Here is a 21,685-nt window from a genome sequence, read left to right on the forward strand (position 1 = left end):
AACTTTGCACACGGTGAGTATATACTAACCGACGCACCCGATACAAGAGGTGACAAGTATCATAAGGTCACTGAAGTCATTCACAAATTAGATGTTTGCATTTAAAAAGTCAATTATTCTGCATGCAAGGTACAAGGTACAAGGTACAAGGTATTTCAGCAATTTTACCCCATTTCATATAAATATATATATATACATGTATATAACAAAATATGCTGAAGATAAATGGTAATGCTTTCAAAGCCAATATAGTTTTTATTTCCTCGAATTTTATATACAATGTATATATTGTATATACTCCTGAAGAAGACGGAGGTCCGTCGAAAATTCGAGGAAATAAAAACTATATTGGCTTTGAAAGCATTACCATTTATCTTCAGCATATTTTGTTACTATTAGAGAAGCCAATACGTGAAACTTTAAGATATATATATATATATATATATACACACAGTGCGTCCCAGAAAAAACGAAACCGAGATTTAGCGATGATTTATCATAACTTGATCATAAATAAAATAGACAAGGGACCTACCAATTTAAAGCTTAGAATCTCCTCTTTCATCTGGGCCCTGATGCATAAAAGATATATATATTTATGTAATGATTTATGTCACGATTTATGCCATACAGCATAAATCATGACACAAGCACAAATATTGACATAAATCGTTACATAAAGCCTTATGTCTTAAATCACGACATAAAATCATGTCATAAATCCATTTGAATGACATAAATTTATGTCGTGATTAAAATCAAGACATAAACGGCGTCTTTCCGCAATAAGTGACTTAGTAATCTTACGATTATTTTTTTTATAAGAATGCCCTTTGCAATTTGATGATATTTTGAAGTTTATTTTGAGTTTCGAAATAATAAATGCACTTGTATTGTGTTTATGCCTGTAAGCTCTCATTGATAGTCTCTTCGTTGAGATTCTAATAAAAAAATATAAATCAACTGAATCTGAATCTCTTGCAAAAGTTAAGTGGAAAATAATTGTTACAATAGAATGGATCCAATAGTCTTCCTAGATTTTGTTTTCATTTTGACGTGTTACATTGTTTTTTTGCTCTTAGATATTTTTGAGAATGCATTCCATATTGTCATTAATTGAAATATTAAGCGGGCTCAGTTGTCAATTGAAACTTGACTTTCTAAAAAAAACTCATGAGATTGATATCATCCATTTTGTCAGTAAATTTAAGATGAAATTATTACTAAATGTGGATGAATCGTAAAAGAGATTCATATTTGAAAATTAATAATATACAACAGTACATCACATTTACAATAAATTAGACTAAATATTACTACAGTATACTTGTAGTTACAAGTAGAATGTTCAATAAACACAACTTTATATAAAAACTCACTTTCATGCTAGAAGAGATTTCTTGTTCAATGGCTCACAGTGGCAGAGTGTCTGGACTTCCATCTCCTTCCAGTTGCATCCCCCTCTTTATTTCTACCTCTTCTCACCGTTTGTGTAGTTCACCTGTTAGAAAATTGAATACCAAATTTTTCATAGTAGCAGCTAGATGAGGATGAATTCATATCTACATTTTATATAAACAACTGAAGTCCCTTCTTAAAAAAATAATCATCATTACAGGCTTTGTCAAATACATTTGACAGGGGTGTTGGGACAGTTTTCCTGGCTATTTTCAGAACTGTGTAAAAATGAATTCTATCCATGAGCACAATGTGAATACAAATCAAGGGCAAATAAAGGTATAGTCATTCAATCTTGAATTGGTTTGATGAACACACTAAGGTTCAAATTTGAACCTTAGGGGTTGGTATAATAAGAAGAACTAATGCAAGCAATTGTGCTCATTTGTGCACCTTCATGGGTAAAGCAGATTTGAACCATGTAATAAAGGTTAATAGATTTGAACATTTTTAATGTTTAAGTAATACCATTATGCATCTTAAAAGTTAAAATGTTGCCCCTTTTTATTGTGCAAACGGACATTTCTGGGTGCAAACAATAATGACAAGGTCAATTTTTGCACTTTTTATCACATAGAGTGCAACGTTGCAAGGAGAGTACAAGTGTTTCATTTAGGCTTCAAATTCTTTTTTTTTCTGTTAAAAAAATGATTTACACACGCAATATATGAATACTTCTTATGAAGATAGGTTTTGATAGGTAAGAAAATTGTAGGCCTTATAATTTTATTATTCATACCAAAATTGGGGATTTAAAAAATTCAAATTGCCAAGGTTTTCTTTTTTCTAAAAAAAGCACCCCTCTAATAATTTATCTAAAAAATCCTCTTTAGAACAGGAAATAGGTAAAAGAAATAAAATGTAGTATGAAAAATTCTTGATAACAGTCACCAAGAGAATTTCAATTATCATGGTTATTTTTATCCACAGATCAGAAACCAAATTCTGTAGTTACCAGTAATGACATTGCCTTTTCTCCAAGCATACTACTTGTGCATTGGTTTAAAATTAATAGAAAAGGCATTTGATAAGGTTTTTAACCTGTAAAACAAATAGAAAAACTAAACTGTAGACTATATCCTCACAAGTGTATTAAAGTCACCAAATAGGTAGCTTGTCTACAGGCCAGCAGCCATCTCGCAGAGAATATATTAAAATCAGAAAACATAGAGGATACATAGATCTAGTTTTTTTTTTTTGTTGTTGACTGCATGTTCAACTTCTTGTTTTTGTTAAAAATTGAAAGAGTCTAAAATATCCATCGAAGATGTACATTAATATCTATATTAGATATCAACATACAATGAAGTCATCAGTCTCATCAGACAAGTTTTTTTTCAGTTCAGTGTTTAACTTAATTAGTTCAGTGTGTTCATGTAGTTCTCTCCCCCCCCCCCCTCCCCTTCCTGTTCAGTAGTCTCCAGTCTTTGTTAACACAGGAGGGTGACCCAGGGTTTTCTAAATTATTTTATCGCCTTTATTACACACCAGTCACTTCGGGTTTTGTTTTTCTTAACGGAGAGGGACCCCCATCCCCCCCCCCCCTATGTTATGAGATAAAAAAAAATTAGGCTCGTGAGTAAAGTCTAATTCCGACATGTTACAACCGATAATGTCGCACCAACGCATAATGTCGCAGCAACGCATAATGTCGCAGATTGCGACATTATGCCAAGAGCGTCCGACGCATAATGTCGCAGTCAACGCATAATGTCGTAGTTTTTCTAACGCGTAATGTCACATGTCGCAACGCATAATGTCGTAGCGGTATTTTCTTCAGGACTCGAGCTACAGATAAGAAATAAAATATGCTTTCACTAAGTATTTTGAGACACGAGAAAGAGAATTAAGTGATATGGAAATCAGGATGTTTATCGGTTTATTACCATTTCGTCTACCATTAGTTAGTCAACTATCAACATAGTCCAATAACCATTTCGTCTAATTACCATCTCGTCTAATAGCCAGTTGGTCTAATAGACGTTTTGTTTATTATCATTTAGTCTAATTGCAATTATTTTCAGTTGGTCCAATATCCACTTTGTCCAATATCATTACGTCTATTACCTTTTGATCCAGTAGCCATTTGGTCTAATAACCACTTGGTCTACTCTCATTTCGTCAATGTTCCATTTGGTCTAGCATCAGTTGGTTCTCTATCACTTTGTCTAGACCCATTTCGGCTAACAATCATTTGGTATCGTTGCCATGGGTCCAGTCACCGGTTCTAGGGCAATTACCTCCCGAACAATCACCTTCTGAACTACTACCCCCCGGACAAGTACCCCCGAGGACAATTACCCCCTGAGGACATTTACCCACGAGAACAATTACCCCCGGACAATTACCGCCGGAAAATTACCCCCGGACAATAACCCCCGAGAACGATTACCCCCCTGACAATTACCCCTGAGGACAATTACTCCCTGAGGACAATTACCCCCAGGATAATTACCCCCGAGGACAATTACTACCTGGAACAATTACCAGGTAGTTAGTAAATAAAATAAGGTGAGGGGAAAGCTTTTGTTTTTATGTCACTACAGTATATAAAATATTTGGTCACGCTTCGCGCTCGCATTGCCTGTCCTCAGGGGTAATTGTACGGGGGGTAGTTGTCCAGGGGGAGAATTGTCCTCAGGGGATAATTGTCCGGGGGTATGTCCTCAGGGGGTAATTGTCAGGGGTTTTATTGTCTTCGGGGGGGGATAATTGTCCTCAGGGGGTATTTGTCCTCGGGGGATAATTGTCCGGGGGTAGTAGTTCAGAAGGGGATTGTTCGGGAGGTAATTGCCCTAGAATCGGTGATTGGACCGATTGGTGATTTGACCCATGGCAACAATGCCAAATGATTGTTAGCCGAAATGGGTTAAGACAAAGTGATAGCGAACCAACTGAAGTAAGACCAAATGGAACATTAACGAAATGAGAGTAGACCAAGTGGTTATTGGACCAAATGGCTACGATCGCCCCACCAACGAATTTTTTATTTGGGGGGGGCAGACATCATTTTGCCCCCAATAATTCCGGATATGCATTAAAAAAAAGAAGACTGCAATGTTCGGCAAGCGAGATGGAGATACACAACTCGTTCTTTATTTAAAATCGTGCTCAAAATATCCGCTTTTCAGATTGGAATATAAAAATTTTCAGCTCGCACTTCGCGCTCGCATCATTTTCGTAGCAAAAACCCATACTTTTCATGATTAAATTGGCGAATATTAATGTCCCGTTTTCATTTCTAAGCTTCAAAAGAACTCCTGCTTCGATTTGCAACCATCTTTTCTTGATATATATCTTGTTCTTTATCAAAAAACGTCCATTAAACTGTCATTTTTTCAGATCGAAATATCAAAATTTTCACTCACTATTCAGGAGGTAAAATAACAAAGTACGATAGAGAGGTTTATAAACCTCTCTTTAAGAATGTGGAATAATCCGTTCCTCTGATTGGTCGAAATTGAGGTCTGCGGGTGCAAACAACAAACTAAGGTGGTTACCAAGGGCAACGGGCATAGTAAACAAGATTTCTGCCTGTTTACTGTTGTGTGTTTTAATGAGTCAAATATAATCCAAGGTGAAATAGAACACACATTTAGGTCAATTAATGCTTTTTGTAAAAAATGATTTTTATTTTTATTTAGAAAATGCAGTACAAGAAATAATTAGTATTCACATTCTTGAAAAAAGGTATAAAATTTGTACAAAATACATTATAATAAAACACTCTTTTAATCAAGTTAAGCATTTGGTTATAATGTTGTTGTTTTTTCTAAACTGTCACATACTTTCGTCGTACGGTATAGTACCGTCTAAAAAAAACACGATTGCATAATAATATTATTATAAACGTATTTTATGCGTTTGCGCACAACAGCATATTTTGCCAGGTAGATCAAACGCGAATCTTGAGTTAATTAATTTTAGATCATGTAGATGGTGTGAGACGTTATCTTCAAGAATATTATATGACAGGGCCTTTCAGGGGCGGCGGAGAGAAGTTTCAAGTGGGGGGTGGCACAGGGAAAAAAGGACACTTTTTTTCTTTGAAAAGGGCACTATCTTAAATCAAAGAAAAAATGGCTTATCTACCGTGGAATAATGGGGCAAAAATTTTGAGGGAACTAGATAATAATGTCGTAACACGTATAAGCTGCGAGCGAGCGAAGCGAGCAAAATTTTTGACATTTTCATAACGAAAATCCAATTCGTGATAGATTTTGACAACTAATATTCAGAAAATTATATCATATTTCACCCTTCTCTCTTTTATTTTCTCTTTTTGTTTGTTGGTCATAAAAATGTGAGGGAGGGGCCAAGAGCTCCCCATCTGTTTACCTCTGTTTATCTACCCCACCCTCATGACTATAAAGCTTAAGGCACGTAGGATTATTCTTACAGTTTTGTAGTATCATATATTCTTATTCAATATTCTTATAAAAATAAGAATATTGTTTTCTTGTTTCAAAGGGGCACTCGTTGACACGTAAAATGGGTCCCTCTCAGGTAATAGGGGCACAGAACACGTTCGTGTGGGACACTTTTCTTGGGTAAAAGAGGAGGCTGATACGAGATAGGGGACTTACAAGGCGGCAGGGGGCACTTGCTCACACATAAAACGGGTCCTTCTCGAGTGAAAGGGGCACAGAACTTTGGTGGGGGCACCTTTTGTGGGTAAAAAGGGGCACTGATTCGAGAAAGGGCATTTACAAGAAGGCAAGGGGGCACTTGCTCACACGTAATTTTTCGGTAAAAATTTGGCAAAGATTTGAGAAATGGCACTTTATAACACATAAATCGGGTCCTTCTCAGATGAAAGTGGCACAGAACACGTTCGAGAGGGAGCATTTTTGCTAAAAAAAAGAATTGGCACAAGAATGGGCACTTGGTAACACCTAAAACGGGTCCTCCTCAGGTGAAAGGGGCACACTACACATTCGTGAGGGAGCATTTTTCTTGCGTTAAAAAAGGACACCTTTTCAGTGCTTCAAAAAGCCCCCCCCCCCGAGGATCGCCGCCCCTGGGGCCTTTAATGATGTTCAATTTTTCATTATCATTTGCCTGTCAAGTTAAATGTATTCAATACTACTTAATACAACCTGAAAATGTATGTGATGTGAATATTAAGGTTTGCAATAGATTTATAGGCCAACCTTTTTTTGCGGATTAATACTTAGAGTGTTTCATGAAGGAACGATTTTACAAAAGAACTGTAGTATCACAAGCCGAAGGTTTTGTGACGTGGGTCCCGTAGCATAAAACTGACATTTGATCGTTGAACTGATGTTTGCGATTGATCATAGACAATACTCAATTCAATTAATCTTGATAATTACCCCTACGATCAATCGCTGTGTTTTGTGGTGGTTGTTTCCCCGGTGTTGTTTTGTACAGCTGTTCGTTAGTAATATACCAGTCATACCAGTAATGTGTGATCGAGATACGAACAGCTTAATGTAAATCCTACCCGTCGAAGAAAGAGATACAGTCAGAATCGCGTATTCTTTGATTTATGCTTATAATTTGTTGGTTTTTATCAATCTTCCTGCAACAGGCCAGTTGTTTTGAACTTTGATCAATCCACTTTGAGGGACTTCATCTAGATATGTGATAGAAATCGATCATTAACTAAAACAATCTATCAATGTCTTTCATAATATAATGAGTGGGTCTACATTTTTTTTATATTCTCACAATAATACCTATCAAATTTCCGTTAATTTCAATCTAGGATTTATATGCCTTGCTCAATGACCTATACGCCGTGGCCGGGGCGGACCGAATGTGTCTAATCAGGAGCCCTAAACCACTGATCCACTGTACCTCCATATGTTTGTTAGTTTTTATTACATCAAGATTAATTCAGTATATATGTATAAAACATGTCAGGGGGAATAAGGCTCACATTTGTCACTTTCCGTTGAAGTTTTGGTACAGCAATACGAACAGTTTCATGGAATACATCTAACATGAATACCATAAACAAACATGGCAGTTTGAATACATAATATTAAGGTGCTACCATACCAGGTTGGTGTTTCACAAAGCTGTTTGTAAGTTAAGAGTGACTTCAAGAACGACTGGTGAACCTTTCTTAAGCGCAAAATAATCACAAATTAACATTTACCAAAAGAAAGGATTACCAGTCGTTCTTAAAATCGCTTTTAACTTACGAACAGCTTTATGAAGTGGCCCCTGAACGTTTTAGTCAGCGTATGTCGACGTATATACGTATGGCAGGCCGTTTCAATAGTTAAATTTCTTGATATAGATTATTATCTTTGTTGACAAAAATAGTTCTTGTAATTAGTCATGTAATTAAGTCTTGATATCAGGCGTTGTTAACAAAAACGCAATTTTTTTATATCAAGAATTGAATGCTCGATTTCTAAAAATGTGGAGAAAAACGGCTGGTCATACACTCAGAACATTGACATACCCTGGCAAAACGTCTGGATGTGACAGCTAATTTAGATATCCATTATGGAATGTCAGATACAACATCATTTCATAGAAAAATCATCAAATAAAACCCGGTGCACAATACACGATCCGTCATGTCTAAAATCCGAATTTTCAAATAATATTGTGATAACTTGATATGAACATTCCAACTATATAGGGCCTAGGAATAAAGTCATCATCGACTGCGACTCGAAGCCAATTTGTACTTTGCTCCGACCACAAGGGCTGTAGCAAAAGCAGAATTCTGATTTCAGTAATCCTAGCATCATGCTGAAGTTCAAATAAAATGATTTTCTTTCCTAGTACTTTTTCATTAAAAAAACATCGTCGTAGTCAGATCGTGAAGTATGCGGCGGGCTTTAGAAATTATCTTTCCCCAGTGACGATGAATGATGCTACCAATCACAAGCGCTGTTAGATCTTACGTCTTTATTCACATGATGATTGATTATCGACAACGTCTGGAGTGTATATTATTGATTTTTTCCCTTTTTTAACCAAGTGAACACCAAGTTACCAATAATGCCTATAGCATTTCCATTTATTTGAAAGCAGTATAAAATTAATTGCCATATTAAATGCCTTGCTCACAGGCATAGGTGCCGCGGAATCGAACCCCGGACTCTTGATAGCCAGGCGCCTTAGACCACTCGGCCATGGCACCTCCACACAGTCATGATCAGACATGATCGATCCAATGCTATTGTAAGTGATGATAGCGCGCGAATGACGTACAGATCTCCACTGGTGATTGATAGCACGTTTCATACCGATATAACAGTCCAAAAGTACTTTGCTAGTTTGTGCTAGTCATCCCGTGATAGGGAATTGTTAAAATGTCCCAAAATGCAGTATGATATCAAAATAAGAATATATAAATATGAAATTCAATTGCAAAAGAATACCATCAGACGTACCGTATAGTGCAAGCTTCATAGAACCATGGATTTCTAATTATCAACTTTGAATAAAATGTACATCTATCAACAAACAAGTATTTTGTGGTGGAAAACATAAATGCAGCAAATCGCTCACAAATATTTTTATCTGTCTTTCCTCTTTCTCGGTTACCCCCCCCCCCCCCCGCTCTTACCCTCTTTTCCCCTTCTCTCTTTCTTCCTTTCTCCTATCACCTCTCTCTCCCCCTTCTTTTGCCCCCCTCCTCACTGTCTTTTGCTCTTGCGTTTACTATTAAAAAAGAAGTCATCACAATTATAAAATTAAAAATATATAAATTACGAACACTTCACAGATGCACGTGAATTAACGGTTTTCTAAACGCATTAAGACTACATATTGCGATTACTCTATGCTATGTTTGTATATCGAGAGAAGAATTCAAAAATTCTGACCGAAAGTTTCAAATATCTACCGTCTATCCATGAATTTATGCATCGTAAAAATAATTTGCAAAGGCTATCCAAGAATGCACTCTTATATTAATTCGAAAGCTAATACTCGTATAGCCTAATCCGGCGAAAGTGTCCACAAGATATAATCATTTTAGTTTTAACACAAGATGCATATGCATGTATATTATACATATATCAAACACTCATTATATCTCTCTTTCCTAATCTAGCTTTAAACTAGTGATTGTTCATTTCTTTTTCATGCAAACTTCTTTTGAAAATGTATGCACATCAAAGCTTACACACATTTGAATAAGCTAGTTTCGAATGCATCTAGAGATCTTCGCCTAAAAATAAAAGAGGACGTTTACCTTAAATTTAGCTATACAAATTTGCGATAAGGTTCATATGCTTTTCTTAAAATATTGAAGTAATATTTTGGTAGCTTCTGTGAACTTAACAGTAAACATAATTGTGAGGCAGTAATTGATGTTTTCAATCCTGAGAAACTCGACGATTCTCATGGAAGATATATCCATCCGAAGTTATATAGCCGCAGAACAGGACCAGATAGCTTTGTTGCAGACTCGCTTGACGAATTTTTCGCCGAGATGTTTATGATACGTGTCGACTCGCTCAAAACGGTATGGACCGAATGTTTCTGACGGAAAAAGGCGAATTGTTCATCACTTTCCACCCTATAGAGACAGCCAATGTTTAGCCTAGAATTGAGAATAGAAATGCAGGACAGAAATATAGAAATATAAGCATTTCGATGCACAATAATAGGGCAAGAAAAAATTGAAAAGGAATTGATACCTTATACTTTAAGAATCTTTTCTCTATATTATCACAATTATTCTCTGTAGTTTGAAACGAAGGTAAACTTCAGAGCAACTTCTGGAGATAGTCCATTGGATTAACACAAAAAAATAATCATACTCACAATTTTATTGCGGCATTGGTATATAATTACTGACACTTGGTACGTTCGAAAAAGTCAAAACTGATTGTCTTTTGCCTTATAAACATAGTGGCCCCTATTCTGAAGTAAGGTTTAACTTACACTCAGGTTTAAAGTTGTGGTTTAAGTATGGATAGCCAATTGTTACATAAATCACTAACGGTAGAGATATCATATTTCAGCTCATTTGGCTCTCAAATCATTCATAATTTTCTAGGAAGATTATTGTCTCCACCCTCCAAGAATCAGAAAAGAGCACAGTAAACATACGAACGTTCAACTTAATAAAAAAAAAATTGATACTTTTGGCTTCCCATACTTAAACCACAACTTTAAACCTGAGTTTAAGTTAAACCTGCTATCAGAATACGGGCCAATGTGTTTGAACACTGTTACAGTCACACTGGGAATAATAACTACATATCGATCACAGTTATTGTGTTATTTCCAGTGACAAACGATCGGTCGGTTTGGAGTCTGTTTCAATAATATGACTGCAGCATAATTTTACATATTAATGCATTTCAAAAGGCGTAGAACGATGTTTACCTTAAATCTAGTAATTTCTCCCTTCTCTCTTATCAGGTCATGTTCTGCACGTGGTGTGATAGCGTAGGCGAATTTCTGAGAAAAGACAAGCAAAAACATGCTTTTAAAAAATAAATTTATACATTTTTAATCACTGTAATCTTTCCAATGGTATCTGTCTCATGTTTTGTCATTCTCTTTTAACAATGTGTGTGTATGGAAGCGGCATAAAATGTTAAAAGACGTCGACGAATGCTCTCGCCGACGTCTACAACGAAACATGCGAAGAAGTAAAATATCTCCTTTTATATTTTTAGACGGGATTATCAGCGCTGATATTCACCAATCTTAGATATTACGCTTACATCACGACTTATCTTCGATCAATATCATGTTTGTCAATACTGGCGCCATTATCTCAATGATAATGATATGGAATAGGACATTGGCGCCTGGCGTCGGTGCTTAGTCGCGAACAGCGAACATTGCTGTCGATGTTTATAAGGAGTATTACAGGCCTAACTACACTCTCAGAAATGCTTTAGCCAACCTGTAAATTGATTAAAAAATGAAGCTACCAATATACCATGTCAGTCTATTTTGATAATGTTGATTAGTACCATGCTAGTTAAATTATTCGAATAAACACGAACATGTCCAAACTTAAGGCCTGGTCACACCGCCCGAGCGTTGTTGGAGCGGTCGTGGAGCGGTAGAGAGAGAGGGTCGAATTTCGCTCACGAAATTGGGGAAAAACTCGAAAACAAAAATCTAAAACCAAAAAAAAAAATCGAAATCGAAAATGGTGAACAGTAGGGAGCGGTGATGAGTTTTTTCTCTCCGCTCCACGACTGCTCCAACAACGCTCGGACGGTGTGACCAGGCCTTATATGTGTATGTACACGAGCAAGAATGAACCCGACCGTAGATGGTGTATAGGCCTCTTTCCGTGATATACCGTCGACCTGACTTTCCAAAATAAGTGGGATATTTTTAACTTTCTGTTTCAACGAAGCTTAGAAAGTAAGTTCTTAAATGTGAAATGGACCTCGTGTTCAACAGTTGAGAAGCACTAGCTGCTTAAAGATAAATAATAATTGTAAAATGCAACATTTATATAGCGCTTAATACAAAATAATGTTTCAAGCGCTGCATAATATTACCCCGGCTTTAGCACGGCTACCCTGACCGGACGTTCGAGCATTCAAGGAATTCCTTCCTACCGGGTACCCATTTCCTACACCTGGGTGGAGAGTGGCAAATGTAGATAAGCTCCTTGCCAAAGGACGCGAGTGCTTTGGTGGGATTTGAACCCAGGACCTTGTGGTTTAAAGTCCAGAGACTTATCCACTAATCCACAACACTTCTAAAAAGATCGGGTTACGTGATAACAGTCACGTCCGATACGATTACTCAAAGATTCGAAGTGAGTCTGTAGATCTTACCTCTTTTAATCCCGATCCTGGGGCCACTATCAGCTGCCAGATGACACCAAGGGGGACTATCACCATCGATGATGCTGCGAATAACCATGCTAATACATTACCCCAATCAGGGTAAACATATTCTTCGTAAGTTAGAGGCTCCGATAACACCATGCTTACTATAAACATCACCTGGTAGGAGGAGAAGGGAAAAAAACATTTGAAGTTAGTAATCTTAGATGTCGGTCCAGATTCATTAACAGTTCTTATAATGACAAATCAATAACAAGTTGGTTTCCAGCCAGTCAAAACGAATGATTCAGTAACTTAAAACTGTAATTGCAAATTTGTTATTGTAACAAGTTTTATCAAAATGGATCAAGTTTGTTATCGTACGAACAGAATTATGAATGTCCCTTGTATTAACAAAAGTTGGGAACATGTGTTCATAAAAGAAACATAATTATTCACGGCATTTACCAAAGTAAGATTCTGTACAACAGGGGTCTTTCCATACGAGGACAAAACAAGGGTACATGTCTACATGAAAAAAGATTTTTTTTTCTGAAATGTGTGATAGATCTACAGAGTATTATATTACGATGATAGGTGAACATAATGACCGCACAAGTCATTTTATTCTTTTGTTAAATTGTTGGTATCTATATCCGTCTATGGATATTATGGCAACAACTTTGGTAGTTACTTTTACATTCACGGTGTTAAATTAAATCTCTATGATGTAACTTTAATACCTTCGAGGTATGGTCCTCTAGGGACATCAACCCTGTCAACTGGTGTTGGTTCAACACCCCCACTTTTAACAATGTGTACTCACGAATACAAAGGTTGGTGAGACGAATTTCCAGCAGATCCTCCAGACGATGCTGGGTAAAGACCCGATCATTTCTTGGATATCCTGAGAGAACCGCCGAACCCCTAGAAGAGGAATGAAATATGCAAGATAATGGTAAAACAATAAATTAACTTTATATCGCATTTTGATTAACGTCGTCGTCGTGACCAATGCCACGTTTGCATCCGGTCTACAACGATGGTAATGTTTCCGTATGCAGATTGTAAGAGGGTGGCATAAAACAATACGGGTTTTCATATTGATTCACGATTGCCGTAAGCTCTATCACGTTTAGTGCGGACTTATATAATTTTTCAAAGGCACAATTTCGTAGCCCTTTAACAAGTCTTTGGGGAATCGTATCACACGATATACAATCTCCGTACGGCCGCTTTCTTAAACACATGAAATCATACGGTTATCGTAAATAATGTAAACCTAAAATCATAGCCCGTAGCCACATGATGACCAATAAAATCGAAAGTTAATCCCTCGTATGATGATCGTAGCAAATTTAAACTAGACAAATAATGTAAAGTTTGTAAACAGTCCCTATAATATTTCAGACTATAGTCACGACAAAAATGACTGCCCCCCCCCCCGACGAGTCACAACTGATCCCTGACGAGCCACAAGTGGCCCGCTCCTTTGAACTTGAAGACCCTTTTTTTTTGCTTGTCAGATTTTTTTCTGGTACGAAATCCTTTATTTGTGGTTGAAGACCTCTTTTTTCTTTCTTTTTCTTTGCTTGTCAATTTTTTTTCTGGGACGAAATCCTTCGGGGACGCTATATAAATGCCTATTATTATTATTATAGGTTTTCCCGCCCAATTTCGTCAAAATTTCAACCGATTTAATGATGTAATAATTCAATTTGCAACTGATTTGAATGACTATGAGATCAACATTTAAATAGCCAAATACTTAATTCAATTTAATTCTATTGGTACGCGATTTCACGGTTATCCCATTTAAACAGGAATAAAGAACGATCAAATTAAAATAGCTGAAGAAGTGTTTTCAAATTCGCACCGTTACCCTCCTTGCGAACGTTTAGGTTTTCAAATTCATTAATATGCAATCACTCATAGGATATGGACAGTGTTTTTCGTAGTTGTTTTTTATACTTCTTTTGAATAATTATGGAAATGGGTTTTACTTCTGAATTGGAGGTTTACAATTTTACTGAAATGTATCAACCCATCTGACAAACCATCATCGGAACAACAACTCGTTTTTGTTCCACCTTCATAACTATGGACTGTAACCAAAACCATGTTTCTCATCCCTTCCCCAAAACGCAAAAACGGTATGATGAAGAAAAATACCTACCATTGGCATAGGTCACCCACCGACTCACTGGCGGATCCAGGGGGGGGCACAGCCGGCTCGTGCCCCCCCCCTTAAGAGGCACAATTGTTTGTTTTTGTTTTTTTCGTTGACGAAATACCCTTAGTCTTTGGTTAAAAAACTTCTTTTTTTGCTCGTCAAATTGTGCCCCTCCCTTTTGGAAATCCTGAATCCGCCCCTGTATCCACTCATCAAATACCGCTTACAACCATATCCTATAAGTGTTACTTAAATTGCGTCTTTATCAAACATAATGGGATAAAATAATTTTAACTGAAAAGATCAGAAAAAATAGAAAGAAAGTAAAGTTTGGAAAAAAATATTGTATAACGTAATACAAATTGAAGACAGAAACATGTTATCTTAATTTGGACGTTTAAAGTGCAAATATGTGTTCCGATAAATGAAATCGAAAATGGCATTTTAGGCGGAATTAAACGATCAGTTCGTCGTCGCGAAATTAAATGACAAATTTGAGCCATTAATTTGAACGAATTTCTCTCTAAATTGAATTTCTACAAAATTCAAAGGAATGATATAGAACCGAATTGAATGCTGAATAAATGAAAATGAACCATGTGTGCAGAGGATTGACAAAATATTTCGAATTTAAACGTCCTGTCATTAATTTAAATGCAACTCTGATGAAATTGGACGGGAAAACCTATATTATTACAAAGATCTGATCTCCTATAAAATCTTCTGGATCTTCAGTCATTCTCCCCCCGATGGGTCACTAAATCTGTTGGCCTAAATTTTGACGCAGAGAAGATAAATGGCCTACCTACCATAAATCCAGGCTACAGCAAAAACCTGTATTGCGACCACGAAGAGAAGCGATGTCGACGCTGCGTACTCGTTCTCCAAATGAAAGATGTATATGCCACCGTACGTGACATTGAAGAGAGTGAAGAAGAAGAACGATACGACAACGGCGAGGACCAGGTACTCTCTTCTGTTCTTGAAGAATTTTGGGAACTGGTCTATCAAACCGGTGATGATGGCTTCCGTCCCACCGAACTATAGATTGTGATGAAAAGAAATTATTTGAGAATGATTTGCGTTTATCTGGAATTCTTTACTAAGTTCATAATTATATTGTTCGGAAGATGAGGAAGGGCATGTATTTTGTTTAAAGTGGTCTGTTTATTATTACGTGCAAATTATGAATGCTTTAATAATTAGAAGATGCATGATTCATGGTAAAACATGTATGAAACGAATGATGTGAATACGCAAGAATACCAAAAACATATATCATATCAAATATGAAGATGATGATAAAGATGAAGATGATTTTTTTCCTTTTCTTCAAGTATTATGAAGATTCGTCATAGCTTTATATTCATTCAATATGAATCTCTGTGAGACTCATTCCTGTTCCTGATGTGCTTACAAACATATTGATTTTGATTTTTTAGTATGACTTTGAATTTGATCACATTATTGCTGTCTTGCTTAGATGTGAATACATTTCGATAGTTTTATGAAAAGTAGTGTGATGGTTCATTTTTGTGTAATGTACTGAAAGTTTGATCATGTTAATAATGATTAATTTTTGTTTATGTTATCTTTTTTAGTTAGTTGCCGTTACTTCCCTCCACCCCCCCCCCTCTACCTCCCTCTCTCCGAATTTTCTCATTCTAAATTGTCTATCTTATCTCTTTCTCCTTCTTCCCCGGTTTATCAATTTTTTCTATCATCTTTCCAATCATAAAACGCATGTTTATTCTGTTCTTGATGAATTTAATCATTATAATAAATAAATATATGAAAAAATAAATGAATAATAGATAGATGAATAAAATAACATGTAATGAACAGGATTAAATCATGGAATATATGGGATTCTACTTACGGAACTATCAAGCCCAAGTGTGATTAGCATGATATAAAAGATAATGGACCAAAATGGCGCACCGGGTATCGTCGCAATGGCTTCTGGGTAAACTGTAAACACCAGTCCAGGACCTTGTAAAAATGACATTAGAGATGAATTATAAACAACTATAGACAAAATCACTAAAAATAATTAGTAAAATGTCCAATAATCGTACTTTAATACTCCTCCTTTGATTTCAAATAATTATATAAATCCATCATTTTTAAAGATAATTGAAACAAATTCAATATTCAATTTCCCCCATTTAAATGAAGAACATAACAAAAAAGGAAAAAGAAAACAAGAGGAGGGGAGAAGAAGAAGAAGGATAAGAAGGAGAATGGGAAAAAGGCGGCGAAGAAGAAGGGAGAGCAGGATAAAATGAACTTCTTTTTTGGAAAATAATAATATACATGTATAGAACTGTAGAAAGAAGAATAATTACAACAAGAAAATGACAAAAGCATAAAGGAGAAGGAGGAAAAGGGAAAGCAGAGAAGGAAAAGAGAAGAGGAAGAAACAAACAAACACACACAAAAATGGAAGAAAAGAGGAAAGACAACGTCTTGTGTCACTCCATCACACTCAAAGGAGTGCTTACCTTCCGTTGCTACTTCTGATATGTCTTTACCGGTTTTGAAAGACAGATAACCGAGAATCGAAAAGACAGCAAATCCGGAAAAGAAACTCGTGAAGCAGTTGATAGAACTCGTAAAAATAGCATCTCTGTCAAAAACAAAAAAATGAATTAGATTTGTCACAGCCAAGGATTCGTTATCCATTTAAATAGGTTTTGTGTGAATACCGGGTGGACTGAGGCGATTTAATCAAATGTCCATACCAGTGGATTATCATGATTATTGGGGAGTTTGCGATTTATCAAATTTCTCATTCAATATGTTCGTTTTGCCTATAGAGTGACAGTAAAGTAGTTACAGATATGTTTAAATAAAACTGAAATGGTACATAACATATATGTATTCTTATTCTTTACTTTTTTATCATAGAATGCGTTTTTTAATATTTCCAAGAAAATCTCATTCCAAAGGATAACGGTTTTAAGTGTCCATGTTATGTACTATTTCCTATTTGAATTAACTAATGAATTTCTTATTTAAGTGTCAAATTGCCTATACATGGTCATATAAGAAAGTAAAGTGAAATAAAAGTTTTCTTTCGTGTATTTATTACAGATTGTGCTTTTAAATATTTACAAGAAAATCTGTTTACAAAGCGTCATGAATTGAAAGTGTACGTAATTCATTACGTACATTTTGTTTCTTGAATAATCTAGCTGATATTATGCCCAATGCCCCCAAGGTATTCTTAACTCACCTATAAACATTACCATGGAATTTGTTGTAGCTGGCAAAGGCAATATGTACGCCGAAACCAGCTCCAATTGAATAAAAGATCTGCACCGCAGCATCGATCCACACCTGAGATAAAGGAGAAGATAAATTTTGATCAGTACTTTTCGGAAAGCGATTGTCAGGACAGCACGTTTGCATCAATAAAAGGAGAGCGCCTTCGCCATATTTTGTGATTTTTTGTTTCACTCTCGAAATGAAATGAATTAATTCAAGCCGCCAAAAATTATCTACACGTTTCGCTAGAATTATTGCTTTACCATGGACCTAATATAAACTTGCATCGTGCTTGACAGACTGTCGGTGTTTGACCGATGATGGCAGAAGACAGTCAACTTTATGTTGAAACTTTAGTGATCTCGTATTGACGATCATGTTTTATTATTTATTAGAACAATCCCCCCCCAAAAAAAAAAAATGCAGGTCTGTATCAAAATAATGTATTTCCATAATTGCCTTTATTATCACATTTTCATTGCATCAAAGAAAGAACGCGTTGTAGTTTGGCCTGATAATTTTTAAAACCAGAACAATCTTTCAAATAGAACAAGAGGAAAATGTTTTTACAAGTATTGTAAACATATCATGTCATTTCCCTGCTGGGAGGTTTCACTCAATGCACAAAACCGCATAAATCCCTAATACATCATTCAATTGGCAACACGATATCAACGTAAAAGCAATCAATTGTGTATTCAACAAAATAATTGCCACATTTCAATCTTCTTGATACACATGTTATCTATGTCATCGATCTATTTTTTATACATAAACGTTAAAGGGAATACATTATTGAAAGAAAATAATTGTATTGCCAATTTGGAGAATAAAGGTTGATCAACTACTTTTTATCAAATAAATCAACGTCCCCAAAAAGTTATATCACTTACCGTGGGTTGGGCGAGGAGATTAAAATCTGGGTAGAGATAATATCTGATGCCATCCCCAGACCCGGGGAGGGTGACACCACGGATGAGCAGAATAGTGAGAACAAAGTACGGGAGCGTAGCCGTCACCCATACAACCTGTCATGGTAACAAAAGGGGGAGTGGCAAAGAAACGGGGCATTGTCGTTATCGCTTTCACTTGGAGGAACGTTTCAGGGGTGGGGTAGCTGTGTAATAAATCCATTACGATGGAATGTGCGTAGACTTAAAATATCTTGATCGTAATGGTAAACATTTGATATATTTTAGGTCCATCAATCGCTGTGAGGCTTATCAAATTAATATTTGAAATCGAATAAATATTTTTTCATAATCAATTATTTTTTTCAAAAATATTTATTGATTTCATGAGCCGTGATTTAAGAAAAAAAAGCAATTATTGCAATACTTTTCTCTCATTTTCATTGAATTCCTGCAAAAGTTTTAACTAAATTTTGTAGTTGGTAAAAAAAATGAAGTGTTTTGATCATCCGTAAAATGGTTTCATACCTTTCCAGAAGTCTTAACTCCTTTCCATATGGAGAAATACAAGGTAATGAAGACGAGAATGAGACAGAGAGGCAGTGGCCATGACATACCAGCTAGATCAAATAAACCACTACTCCTATCCCTACGGAGCATCTCCAGACTAGGAGAAAAACAAAAGTAGATATATCGATGTAGATGTCAATTCCTATACAATTTTTTTTAAATATAATTAATCCCATCATTAGACTATGTAACAGGAGAGGTGGGGGCAATGGGACGGGAGCACCCCCCCCCCCACAAAAAACAATATCTGCTGCTTAAACTGCTTAACCCCCTCCCCCTCCCCGGGGTGCGACACACGAGAGAACATTTCATGATTTTATACGTTACATACACGATGGTGCTCGACTGAAATATATAGTAACATTTAACGTTCTCGGGAACATCCCCGTTCTTGTGAATATTCTGGTATTCAATGCCATCATCATCTCCATAGCTTTCATCTTTACCATTGTCACCATCATCCTCAACTTTACCATTCCAATCTTCAGTATGTTTTTCATATGAAAACATACCCATTCTGCTGTATCAATGTATTTCATCCATTCAATGAATTTGATTCTGCGGTTGTCATTTATTTTTCAAGCAATCTGCTTATATGATGACAATCCTTCTCCTGCTAATTGTAAATATTGTAATACTAGTAGTGGATCATTTTTATTGTGTGTCTTAAATTATATTTTTTAGTTCGATTCATGCCAACAGTAAATAATTTTATGTTTGTTACGTTATGAAAAATATTTTATACTAATTATATGAATGTATGCAGAAGAGAACAATAAATCAAATCAAAGCTCTTGATCCATCCAATATCAACCGTAGACTTACTCAAAGTATTCCTTGGCTGGTGTGGTACCGGTGGAGGCATTCAGCCACACCGTGGCGCCGTCAATCTCCACATACGATGCATTCATGGAATCGTCGAAACAATAGGGCGTGTTCCAGTCTTTGTTACAGTATGTCCACGGAAGCTCACCGGTGAAGCTAGCGAAGAGGTAGTAGAAGGACCATGCAATCACCACGTTGTACGAGAAGCCGACGTACCATGCGATGACCAGAACTGCCCAACCAACTCCTGCCAACAGAGACATTATAAAATTATATGGGAATCGGTTAATATTCCGAAGAAAAAGCACAGTAATTGTTTCCTAATATCAAGTTAAGGGAACATGTGATTTTGTTGCGTACAAATATTGTTGCAGATTTAAATATATAGTGGGTAAAATCTTAACTGAATATTGGACAGACTTTAGACAGATCTGTCATTGTTCATTAAAATTATTATCATTATTCTCTCTGAATAATTTTAATGTTTTTTATTGCAAATACCTTAACGCAAATTATTGATGATTTTCTCAAATTTGAATAAGACCGCTTGCAGAAGATTTCGTTTTTATTAATCTCTAAGGAAGAAATTGGAAAGAAATAAAGACGAAATTTGGAGACAAAGAATAAAAATGTGTATACTAATATCCATATATAGAGAAAGGTAGAGAATGGAAAATGGAAACTAGAACATTGGCAGCCTCCCTACCAATAAGATTTATTATCAAATTTGTCCTACAATTGATTCCTGATAGCTAGGCTAATTTTACGAGCGCCAATTCTCATTACAAAAGCGAAGACAGATTCAATGAAAGAAATGACATTATTACGTCCCTTAAGATCGCACGAGGAGGGAGGGCATAGAAGGGGTAACCCTGTGTCCCCCATGAGGGGTAATGGGTAAGAAAAGGGCCGCTTTGGTGACAGCTACATCATCAGCTGTTCGATAGAGGGGCGTGATGAAATTTGATGTCCTCTTAAGTTCCCATTTAAAACGTTGATTATGGATGATTTCACGGGGATACTTTTCTTATTTTTTGGTTAAGGAGACGTGGTGTCCTACAAAGTGATCCCTGTTACAGGAATGGCGATTTTTGCTGACTAAATATTGTGTGCATGCATCTTTTAATTTCTAAGATTGAATTTCCTCTATCTTTGGAAATTTCTGTCACTTATCTCTCCTCTTTCAGTTCTTCATTACAGTATTTAATCACTGAAACAGAGAAGCGAATGTGCGAAATAATATATTTATAATTATCACCTTCCACATCGGAACTCGAATGGATTTATTCTTCAAATAACAAACGACTGCAAACTCGCAGTGAGTCTTTGGTATACTTGTCTACCCTTTTTTTTTGGGGGGGGGCATTCCATTCCTGTTTAGTATGGGTAAATTGCCAATTCATCTACTGCCAACTCGTCCACTCAACACATGGTTTACTTTCATTTAGTCTAATTCCATTCCGTCTATCAACATTCCGTCTAACAACCATTTGGTCCAATCATCACTTCGGCTAATCACCATTTCGTCTATGACCATTTTGTTTCATAACCAGTTGGTTTTATATCAATTTCATTTTCATTCATTTTGCACAATTAACACATAGTCCAATTAGACCAAATGGTATATGGACTAAATGGCTATTGGACCAACTGGTTATTAGTTGAAATAGTGAGTGGACGAATTTGCAATTAGACCATGTGGATAGTGGAAAAACTGATGATAGACCAAATGA

General features: G+C 36.1%; 1 protein-coding gene across 2 annotated transcripts in view; it reads right to left on the reverse strand.

The window, feature by feature from the left end:
• Nucleotides 1-8,505: 8,505 nt before the first annotated feature.
• The window catches only part of LOC121407399 (sodium-dependent noradrenaline transporter-like), a 50,047-nt gene continuing 36,867 nt past the window's right edge, over nucleotides 8,506-21,685 (reverse strand). For both annotated transcript variants that reach the window (XM_041598453.1, XM_041598454.1), the window contains exons 4-14: nucleotides 19,953-20,199; nucleotides 19,086-19,224; nucleotides 18,540-18,674; nucleotides 17,615-17,718; nucleotides 16,881-17,005; nucleotides 16,256-16,368; nucleotides 15,186-15,417; nucleotides 13,030-13,130; nucleotides 12,213-12,383; nucleotides 10,789-10,863; nucleotides 8,506-9,997 (exon numbers count right to left, since the gene is read on the reverse strand). In XM_041598453.1, coding sequence (XP_041454387.1) covers nucleotides 9,974-9,997; nucleotides 10,789-10,863; nucleotides 12,213-12,383; nucleotides 13,030-13,130; nucleotides 15,186-15,417; nucleotides 16,256-16,368; nucleotides 16,881-17,005; nucleotides 17,615-17,718; nucleotides 18,540-18,674; nucleotides 19,086-19,224; nucleotides 19,953-20,199 — 1,466 coding nt within the window. In that variant the 3' untranslated portion in view covers nucleotides 8,506-9,973. The remainder of the gene's footprint in view (nucleotides 9,998-10,788; nucleotides 10,864-12,212; nucleotides 12,384-13,029; nucleotides 13,131-15,185; nucleotides 15,418-16,255; nucleotides 16,369-16,880; nucleotides 17,006-17,614; nucleotides 17,719-18,539; nucleotides 18,675-19,085; nucleotides 19,225-19,952; nucleotides 20,200-21,685) is intronic.

The sequence above is a fragment of the Lytechinus variegatus genome, chromosome 2, assembly GCF_018143015.1.
Source record: "Lytechinus variegatus isolate NC3 chromosome 2, Lvar_3.0, whole genome shotgun sequence".
NCBI classification, from domain to species: Eukaryota; Metazoa; Echinodermata; class Echinoidea; order Temnopleuroida; family Toxopneustidae; genus Lytechinus; species Lytechinus variegatus.